This window comes from Buceros rhinoceros, unplaced genomic scaffold (genome assembly GCF_000710305.1).
Source record: "Buceros rhinoceros silvestris isolate BGI_N320 unplaced genomic scaffold, ASM71030v1 scaffold31264, whole genome shotgun sequence".
In the NCBI taxonomy this organism is placed as follows: Eukaryota; Metazoa; Chordata; class Aves; order Bucerotiformes; family Bucerotidae; genus Buceros; species Buceros rhinoceros.
Genome location: NW_010407080.1, coordinates 1 through 10,438, shown reverse-complemented (window position 1 = coordinate 10,438; position 10,438 = coordinate 1). Strand labels below are relative to the sequence as shown.

At 46.7% G+C, this 10,438-nt stretch overlaps 1 protein-coding gene across 1 annotated transcript in view; it reads left to right on the top strand.

Annotated features, from left to right (window-relative positions):
• The window catches only part of LOC104491882 (dyslexia-associated protein KIAA0319-like protein), a gene marked incomplete at its 3' end in the record, with an annotated part of 18,579 nt that extends 8,638 nt beyond the window's left edge, over window positions 1-9,941 (top strand). Inside the window, exons 4-15 of the mRNA XM_010134361.1 lie at window positions 1,094-1,195; window positions 1,845-1,942; window positions 3,023-3,110; window positions 4,331-4,423; window positions 5,065-5,197; window positions 6,027-6,255; window positions 6,826-6,949; window positions 7,507-7,639; window positions 8,533-8,681; window positions 8,959-9,110; window positions 9,301-9,439; window positions 9,782-9,941. Of these exons, the coding sequence (XP_010132663.1) occupies window positions 1,094-1,195; window positions 1,845-1,942; window positions 3,023-3,110; window positions 4,331-4,423; window positions 5,065-5,197; window positions 6,027-6,255; window positions 6,826-6,949; window positions 7,507-7,639; window positions 8,533-8,681; window positions 8,959-9,110; window positions 9,301-9,439; window positions 9,782-9,941 (1,600 nt within the window). The remainder of the gene's footprint in view (window positions 1-1,093; window positions 1,196-1,844; window positions 1,943-3,022; window positions 3,111-4,330; window positions 4,424-5,064; window positions 5,198-6,026; window positions 6,256-6,825; window positions 6,950-7,506; window positions 7,640-8,532; window positions 8,682-8,958; window positions 9,111-9,300; window positions 9,440-9,781) is intronic.
• Window positions 9,942-10,438: the final 497 nt, after the last annotated feature.

The following is a 10,438-nucleotide window of genomic DNA, read 5'->3' as shown; positions in this document are numbered from 1 at the left end:
GATTTGTTTTTGCCTTGGAACTCTTCGCCCCTGGAAGGCTGGTGGAGTTATAATATCCCCAGATCTGGAGTAACTGAGAGCAGAAAAAAAGAATTTGATGAATTTGTTTTCTTTTAGTTTGACTGGATAATTTCAGTGGCTAATAAACAGGCGGCAGAAAGGCCGAATGTTTAATGACACTTTCCCAATCTTTTTTAACTTGGAGTTTTTACTTTTTTAGCATTGTCTTTGACAGGGTCATACTGGGGTAAGTTCTGATTTTCTAAGCATAATTCTCTGGCTCAATAATAAGAAGAAAAAATAAAGCAAGTGGGAAGGGAGGAGGAGGAGGCGGCCAAGAGGTACTCTTCAGAAATGTGGCCAACTTTCTGGTTACCTTAATGCTGGTAACAAGCAGAAAAAAATGTCATGGGCTGTGGTTTTCAAGTCTTTACTCTGCAGTCTTTAAATACAAGCTACCTGTCAAGTTTTATTTGAAATGGAATGGCAAGAAGATTCTTAAGCAGGGATTGGAAAGAAAATATGAATAGATGGAAGAGGTCTGTACTCTGAGTTTCGGTACACAGTGCAGTAGCTTCATGGTTTTTAAAGGGGCCTCATAGCCTCAGGCAGTTTTTCAAAAAAGAAATGCCGTGGATTCTTCATTTATTTGTGAATTTATTTCTGGAGTTTGGTAAACAGTGGTGTGTGTGATGCAGTGCCACACAGCCCGCAGCTGGGTTCTCTGCCGAAAACCTGTCAGGTAAAACCCTTCCCGCCCTGCTGGGCCTGGGTGAGTGGATTCTCCTGTCCAGGGCCTGCGGGTCACGTTTCAGCCCTTTAGAGAAGGAGCAGGAGCTGCCCAGTGTCTGCAGGGAGAGCGAGATGACTGAGTAATTGTGGGCTTGTCTTAAAACAGTAAAACCCCATTAGTGCTTTCACATTAACGAGAGGGAAACCTGAAACGGGACCTGTACTGAAGGACAGGATGTTTACAAAATACAGCCATTCCCAGATGGGTTTTTTTCCACAGACCTGAAAGCAAGGTGCTTTTATGTACGTATTTAATTTTTTTTTCCTGATCCTCTTTCTGTTCTGTGTTTCTCCTTCTCAGTTATGAAGGAGCTGGTAGTTTCCGCTGGAGACAGCGTCGAAGTGACCCTGCCGAAGAATGAAGTTCAGCTGAATGCGTTTGTGCTTCCTGAACCGCCACCTCGTAAGGCTTCCTGGGGAATTCTACGAAGGGCTTGTGCTGCTGAAATAGCAATCAGGCTTTATGGAGGCGTTAAATAAGGACAGTCTTGAAAATGGCTTTTGTCAGAGGACTCCTTCCTGTAGAAATTTTTCATCTGTGCTATTATCTCGTGGGGAGGAGGCATATCCTCAAAGGGGTTTGTGAGGAAGCAGTGGATCTTCAGCACCTCTTCATGATACTTGCCAATAGATGACAAGCTGTCCTAGCGAGTGACCTCTCCTTTGGTGGATTGAAATCTGGTTTGGGGGGTTGACATGCTGAGAGATGTATTCCTGTTCAAAAACTGGACTTCTGTGGTGTCTGCAGGATTTGAGAGCACAGTAAGACTTTTCTCGCTTGTTCACCTGGAGCTGTGATTGTTCCAAAGCTCTTTAATGCCGTAGAGGCTGAAAGATGCTTTGTAACTGGCTGAAAGAATGTGTTTAGAAGCACAGCTTGTCTCTTTTCCTGGGTGTGTTCCCAAAAAGCTGCAGCCCAAATTCCAAGCTGTGCCATTTCTCTGGAGTGCAGCAGAATGTGTCTGTAAATGTTTAATACCTTTGCTTTTCTTTCGCATAGCAGGAAGGCAGTCTGTTCAAAACAAACATCTGCACCTTTTTCTGTTTTTAAGGCACCGCTTACTCCTATGAGTGGGAACTGATTACTCATCCAAAAGACTACAGCGGAGAAATGGCAGGGAAGCGCTCCCGGACCCTTACGTTGTCTAAGGTAAAGCTTTGGCTGCTTCCTATCCCATTGTGTTAAATAACAAGTGGAGAAGATGGGGACCTTAGCAGCCAGGAAAGACTCGTGTGTGATTCCAGAGTGAATAGGAAGTTGCACAATGAGCAGGCAGCCAATGTCAGACTGCAAACCCTCTTCTAAGTCTCTTATAAAAAGGAGATTGATCTGGCATGAGGGGAAGGAGAAATTGATCTCAGGATCCAAAAGATGCCTACAAGCAGTGTGTCAAGCCATACAAATGGCACAATTTAACGTTAACAAAGGGCTGAGAATATTTCTGCTACTGACACAGCGTGGAGGTCTCTGCTACCCGCTGTAAAGGGACTTGCTGGTTCCATTAATGAGAGCTCTGGAGTATCTCGGAGCGTGTCCCTGGTGCTGCTTTTAGACAAGCTCTAACAGTACAGCTCTGTATTTATGAGACAGTCCTTTGAGCATCTTGGATTCTGCTGCACTTGCAGCAATCTACAGGCTTTAGTTACAACATTGTGCAGAGAAAAGCCCTTTGAAAGGAGAGTGTCTCTCTCTGCCAGGGTTTCAGCCTCTGGATATTGTGATTGTTGTTCAGCGCCTAGTCCTTCGCTCCTCATCCTAGTTCAATAGCGAGTGATGGAGTGGTGACTGCCTGACTTGTCACCTAGAAGGAAGAGAAGAAATACTTCCCTTTGTAAAAACACACAAGAAGAGATTTTCTTCTCTTCCATGCAGCCTTTCTCGCCCTGTGCAATCTGCTGGTACAGATTCCTGTGGCCAGACAACCTGAACTAATCTCTGTTATCTCTTCCTGTTTGCCTATTGTTGGTGGAAAATAAAGCTTGACTGACAAACCTGTGGTAGAAGGAAAAATTAGACTTTGGTTTCTGCTCGGCCATTGTAAACTGAGATACGTAAAACCATTTTGACATGGAAATGATCCTCTGCTGTGTGTGCAGAGGCTGAAGCGTAGTTGCCAGTTTTATGCTGATGATGTGCCACTGTGCCAGAGCCTGGCGACGTGACCTTCTAACAGCTGCTGACAAGCTGCCACCATCCTGAAGGTAAATAATCTTTTGTGTTCATTTCCAGCTTACTGTTGGTCTGTACGAATTCAAAGTCGTCGTTGATGGGGAAAACGCACATGGAGAGGGTTACGTGAACGTGACGGTGAATCCAAGTGAGTTGGTGGAATTGTACCTTTTCTTAACTTCATGTGTCTCTGGCAAACCCTGATCCTGTGCCATGGTCGTCTGCTTGTCTGACCGGATCCTAGTGCAACATAGGGAAAATCTGTTGTACTGGGAACTCAGTGTATGTTTGTGTATTAAGTTATTTCCTGAGGCGTGAAACTATTGCCAATACACGTGGGTATTTCTGTCCTGTGCACAGGCCAACCACGCAATAAAAGAGCTGGAATATGGATATAACAGTGCTTAGCAAACACGTTCCCCTGAAAGGCCACTGCCTCAATAAAAACAAGCTGGAACGCTTACAGCAGCAGGAGCAAAAAATGAAGGGAAGCCAGAGCTTTGAAGCTCCTTTGGAGGTTCTTTGATTCCCCGTGCGGTGAAGAATATCATTCCCAGCCACAGACGGGTCAAGTCAAATCTCATTCCTCTCTCTAAGATGTGGTTTGCAGGGGAGCTGGAGTAGAGACAACAGCTTGTGCTGACTGTCTTGCCGGGTCTCACTTTTTAGGTGGCCTGTGTAAAGAGGTGACCACAGGTCCTTTCATGCAAAAAACCCCCCAAAAACCAAAGACCCCTTTATTTTGCACACTTCAACAAGACTTTTTGGGCTTTGTGTGTAAAGTGCTCTTGCAGTCCTGAAGTTAGTGACTGGCCTTCTGGGTGCTGTTGCTGATCATTTCCTTATAAGCCGTGAATCTGCAGCTGGCAGAGTGTGTCAAAATCATTCATTTTTCAGAGCAGCAGCCAAACTTTGGACAAAAGCCCTGGGTGCTGCTCTGTCAGAATGGCCTGTGCCTGAATGCTTGCCCCGGTGTGGGAGAGCTGAAGCACTGCAGCCATGTCCAGAGCACGAGTGTGGTGGCAGTTCACCTCCTTGCTTTTTGAAACCCCTTTTGTTAGCCGTTTCTCCAGGTTGGTGTGTAACTTGCTGAAAGCTCAAACTGCTGTCACTGGTTGCACAGTTCTCTGCAGTCAGTCTGATCGGGGGCTGTCCTGGAGCTGTGTGGCACAGCAGTTCCCCCCTGGACTCCTCTCCTGGACTCACTGGCTGCAGGACTGAGGGGTTGGAGAGGGAAGAGGAAGTTCAATACGTATTCTGTTTGCTACTCCTGGCACACAAAGGTGGAGGAGATTTTCAGGTTCCTTGGCCAGGGCTTTTTGTTGTGATCTGCCTGTAGATGTCATTGTAACAGCTCGGTTGTTGCAGAGCCTCGAGTGAACCGGCCTCCTGTTGCCATTGTGTCCCCGCAGTTCCAGGAGATTTCACTGCCAACCATTTCAACTGTTATTGATGGCAGCCGTGAGTACCTGCAGTTTTAAACGTGGTGGTCCAGCAAGGCTGGCTCCTGCATGTTTGGTTCTGGGCGGGCCTTTTGGGTACAGTTTAAGAGGAACTGGCTGTGACGCTATCGAACAACGCTTCGGTGAAAAGAATCAGCCTCTCTTGGCAGGGGAGAGGAATATGCACGTGACAGCACCTCTCTACGTTTCCTTTTGAAGGGCGCTCGCCTGGGCCAATCTCCTAAAGAAGGAAAAGCTCTAGAGATTGCTGCTTAGAATAAAAAAACCTTACTGTCAGTCAAAATGACTGGTCTCTTGTGTTAAGCTCCAGAGGTATTGGTTATCTAATACAGCACCTTTGCTGACCCTGGCCCACACTAGAACTTTTCGGGGGGTTCTTCAGATATGTTCAGGTTATTTTACCCTCAACTAATATTGTTAGTGTTTTGATTTGGGGTTAAGGGTGTTGGAGTATACCTGTGAGACAGGCTGGAGGAGGGCATACGGATGAGCGTCCGAGCAGAACAGACCTCTGGACTGCAACCAAAACTGCCTTTGCCCACTGGGCCCAGTGCTGAGGTGGGGGGCTGAGCATCTGGGTGTTGTGGAGCAGCACTTTCCAACTCCTTGTACATGTGTTTTCTTCTGTAATTGAAACAGAAAGCACTGATGATGATAGAATCGTCAGCTATCACTGGGAAGAACTGAAGGGCCCTTTGCGGGAGGAGAAGGTTTCCAGTGACACTCCCATACTGACGCTGACCAACCTGGTGCCCGGGAATTACATGTTCAGGTAGGTCGTACCTGGAGGAGTTGATCAGTTCTCATCCATTAAGCATAAAGTGTCCCAGATTCCTGAAGTGTTAGGCTGGTTTAAACAAAAACAAACAAAAAAACAACAGGGAGAGACTCTTTGTTGTGATGTACTCTCTCTCCACTCCTGCACTTCCAGGCGGTTCATAGCTTTTCACTCCAGAAGAGATAAGCTACCCAGCTACTTCTTATCCTTATGTCATAGCCCTGGCTGGAGATGATGGCAGGAGGGGACAGATGATCTGCCAGTGCTACAGAATGGCTCTTGAAATGTCATATCTAAACTGTTTGAGTAAAGGCTTAGGAAGAAACGCAGGCTTTAAATCCGCTTTTGAAATGCAGTGTGTTTGTCCCCGATAACTGACTGAGGCCTAACCACGTACCTGAGTAACAGAGCAGCTGGTTTTACTTTAATGTTTGGTTCTGCTTTGATGTACCTTCTGGTGTGATGTCCACATTAATGAGCATCTCTGGTGGGAGGCAGTTAAGCTGCTGACCTTCACTAGCAGGGTTTTGTCTTGGAACTACTGGGTAGATTTCAGTTGAGAGATGGATGTGACTCTGGAATTTCTTGCTTTGCTTTGAGGCCGATAACTGGTTGTTTGGGGGAAGTTTGAATTTGGAAGAAGCACTGCTGCATCAACCATAGGATTTTTGACTCCTGAAAAGAATTACTGTCCTCTCCTTAAAAGTGTCTTAAGCTTCTATGTCTGCTTTTGCATTTCAGTTAACTCCAGCCAGTGTTTTGTATTCAGCTCTGCTAATCATGACTCTTCACTGCTTCCCCTGGTTTTTTTTCCCCTCTTCAGTCTGACAGTGGTGGACTCAGATGGTGCCAGCAACTCCACCACTGCAAACCTGACTGTGAACAAAGCAGTGGATTATCCTCCAGTGGCAAATGCAGGCCCAAACCAAGTGATCACGCTGCCCCAGAACTCCATCACCCTCTATGGGAACCAGAGCACTGATGATCACAGCATCGTCAGCTACGAGTGGCTGCTCAGCCCTAACAGCAAAGGGAAGGTGATGGAGATGCAGGTCAGTGCTGGTCTCCAGAGCTCAACCTAGGTTACTCGCTGGGGTTTTTTCTATAATCAAACCATTTTTAATTGACTGTTAGCAAATGTCTCTTATAATCCCATGGAGCAAGCGTGTGATGATTAAATATATATGTAAAACTAAATCCATGTGAAGCTGGTATTGGCCCAGGGGCTGAGCTGGAGCACCAGTCTAGCCACAGGTTTTTCCTGGCATCCTGTTTCTGTTCCTGAGCAGCACAGTTTGAAATACTGCTGAAAAGCAGAGGATTGAGAGAGATGGGAACTTGATGGCTTTGCATTCTGATGGCCCATGCTACAGGTCTCAGCACAACCTGATCATACCCATGTATCTCACCTCAGCCTCTGTGGCAGCTGGGGAAACGTGTGCTGGCTTCAGGAGGTCAGGGATGGCATAACAGGGATGTTTACATGCTGTCAGCAAGTTTGGAAGCCAGACTCTAATCTTTTAGATGACTCTCAGAATGGATGACACTTAGAAGCAGAGTCTTCTGGTCTGTCACCATCGGTGTAAGGATTCTTTGTAATACGGGAATGTGTTTTCTCACAGGGGGTGAGGACACCGGTCCTGCAGCTCTCTGCAATGCAGGAAGGTGATTACACTTACCAGCTCATAGTGACTGATTCTGCTGGGCACCAGTCCACTGCAGAGGTCACCGTGATTGTCCAGCCAGGTAAGCTGCTTTCAGCTGCTTTGGCCACTGCCTCTCCAGGGTGTAGAGGTGAACATCCTTCTCTCAGCATACTCTAGATCTTACGTCAGTTCTGTGCTGCTTGCAGAAAGCTGCTCCAGTTCAGGACCATTCTGGGCTGGTACAGTGCTGAACAAAAAGAAGAAAAAGAAGTTTCCAGGACTATTGCCTTCCTGGGCTGTTCTCTTATTTTACACACGGTAGTTTGATTGACATTATCCCACCGTAATGGCAGGACTGTCTTTCCAAGCAGCTGTCTCTGCCCACAGTCCTGGGAGAGGAGCAGGAAGGGTGGAGTAGTATGTAGAGAATGAGAGCAAAAATCAGAACTCTGCAACGTTTCATTTTCATTTTATTGCAGGTGTGTGAATGAAACACTGACCTCAACTCTTAACCGCTTCTAACCTCACTGCCTCTGAGCACGAGGTTGAGGTTGGGGCAAGAAATCAAGTAGGGATCATGGAGAAAAGTCTTAATGCTGGGGTTTTAAGCTCCACCTTTTATGGCACGTGTATGAAAAACATTGCCTCCTTTTTCAGAGAACAATAAGCCTCCAAAGGCAGATGCTGGTCCAGACAAAGAATTAACTCTTCCTGTGGATAGCACCACTCTAGATGGCAGCAAGAGCTCGGATGACCAGAAGATAATCTCCTTTCTTTGGGAAAAAACACGGTGGGTGTTATCTTCCAGGCTGTTCTTATGCAAGTACCTGGGTCTTTCATTTAAAACAAGACACACCCCCACGTACCTCCCTTGTGTTAAACCCTGGTCACGATGGGCCTGACAAGCTTATTAGTGACTAGAATGAGACAAGGATTTATGTTTAATGGGAGAGAGGTGGAGTTTTGTGCATTAGAAATAGCTTTGCCGTCATCTCTGGGCCTGACTCGGTTGTCAGCGTGGTTGTGGGTGCAAGGGGACCCACTGTGTTCGATTGCAGCAGTGCAGGGTGCTCTTGGTCTTATGAAAAGACTGACTTGTAGTCAAACAGCAGCAGGGCCTTTCATTGTCTTGGTGCTTTCGCAGCACGTTTGCATGAGGCAGCGTTCTGCTCTGCTCATTGTCATGCTTCCCGTCAGATTCTAAATTCCCTGAAGTGTGTTAGGGAATTCAGGAAAAAGCCTATGAACAACTTGCAGTAGCTTTTGCTGTTTGCTAATGCAAAGTCTGAGCAAAGCTCTTAAAAATGAAGGAACTATTTTTTTCTTCTTACCTTTTCTTAAAAAAAGGCTTACTGTGCAGTTCACAAGCCAGTTTTGCTGAAAGTACCACTTTTTGTAAACCCTACTTAAATGCTAGTATCGGTGGTCCCCTGATTTAAAAATAACAAAAGCATTAAACCACCAGGAATCATGTGTTTTGTTCTGAATGCTGCACTTACTCTTTTGATTATCTTGCTGTAACTGGAGAAGATAATTTTCCTGTTTGTCCTGGACTCTGTATTTCCAGGCAGCTGTTGGTTTGCACCCCCTTAACCTGTGCTGAGCTCAAGCCCCCTGCGTGGTGTGAGCCTGGCTCGCGTGGTCAGGGCAGAGTTTAAACTGATCCTCTTGTGCTTTGGTTAGGGGCCCAGATGGCGTCAAGCTGGAGAATGCCAACAGCAGCATTGCCACGGTCACAGGCCTTCAGGTTGGGATGTACGAGTTTACTCTGACAGTTAAAGATGAGAGGAACTTGCAGAGCCAAAGCTCAGTCAATGTCATCGTCAAAGAAGGTACGTCCAGCCGCAAGCAGAGCTGCCAAGACGCGGGTTAGCTTTGAGCAGTTCAGCAAAACCTGTCTTCAGAGGCACAGTAAGAGTGAGGAATGGGTGAAAAATGGTGTGGAGAGCACTGAAGTGGCCTTTTACAAGTCAGGGGTTTACCCTTTTGTGGAGGAACAGCCTCTGCAGCTGAGTCCCCCAGCACAGAATTTCCCTTTGATTTCTGGAGTCACAGTGGAGATCTCATGCAGTTACCAGATTTTTCTCCAACCGCTTTCTGTTTGCTTAGAGATAAACAAGCCGCCAGTTGCAAAAATTGCTGGTAATGTCGTCATCACCTTGCCCACAAATACAGCGGAGCTGGATGGATCGAAGTCCTCCGATGATAAGGGAATTGTCAGCTACTTGTGGACCCGGGACGAGGGGAGCCCTGCGGCCGGGGTGAGGTTTCTGTTGTAACTGGCAGCCTGCAGCATCACAGGGGTCAGTGCGAGGTAGTGCTGACAGCTCCTGACGAGCTGTAAAGCTGACCATTGCTCCTGCTGCCTTGCAGTGATATCCTTAAGCATGACGATATATGGTGCTAGTTTGATCCTCTGTTTCTTGACTCTTATTTTGCTCTGCCTTCCAGGAAGTCTTAAATAATTCAGACCATCATCCTGTCCTTCTCTTGTCCAATCTGGTAGAAGGGACCTACACATTCCACCTCAGAGTAACAGATGCCAAAGGAGAAAGTGATGTGGAAAGGACCACAGTGGAAGTCAAACCTGGTGAGTTTGAGGTTTGTGCTGTGCACACTTGCCCACAGTGCACCAGCAATCCCTCTTTGTCTGGATGCAGCGTACTGAGGCGAGAACATGTAGTCTAGTCCAGCTCAGAGCTGTGAAAATCTGAAGTCTGGGGGAATGTGATTCTATTTCCATGTGGTTCTTGGGGGCTGACTCCTGCTGCTTGCCATTACCTGTGAAGGCCACGGATTTGTATCCCTTCCCATGCAATTCTGGCATTTGTGTTCAAAGCAGAAACATTATCGACAGATACTGGAAACCTGACCTGTACGCTGCCTGTCCAGTAGAAGATCTAAAGATCTGTATGGTCTACCTTCTCACTAGATCCTAGGAAAAACAACCTCGTGGAGATGATTCTGGACGTTAATGTCAGCCAGCTGACCGAGAGGCAGAAAGGTATGTTCATCCGGCAAATCGGCGTTCTGCTGGGGGTCCTCGACTCGGACATCACCGTGCAGAAGATCCAGCCGTACACAGAGCAGAGGTAGGGTTCTTCTGGGAGTGTCTGTGGAGCGGGATTGTTTGAGGGCTCAGTAAACCATGGGCTGCTTTCTCTTGGGAAGAAGATAAGGCCGGAGGTGGTGGAGTAGCAATGCCCTGAGCAGTAGCCCTGATGCAGGCTTTGTAGTTGTAGCTCTCCCACCTACACAACTGCTTCAATTTAATGTAAAATAACTGGAAAATCAATGTAATTTTTGTTTGAAGAGATAAGGAGAACTCGGGTTTGGTGCTGTCAACATTCTGGTTGAGGTAAAACCAAGGTCTGATGACGATAATACCCTCCCCTATCCCACCAGAGATAGGGGAAGGGAGAAAAGAACTCGTGAGACCTCTAAAATGCTTTTTGGAAACTGAAACAAGGTTTAATAACACCATAAACAGGGATATATTAAATATACAAGAGAACCAGTGAGATATTGAAGGTTAAACCAAAAGCAAACACAGGCCGCGGCAGTGATCAAAGATGGCGGCGGCCACATG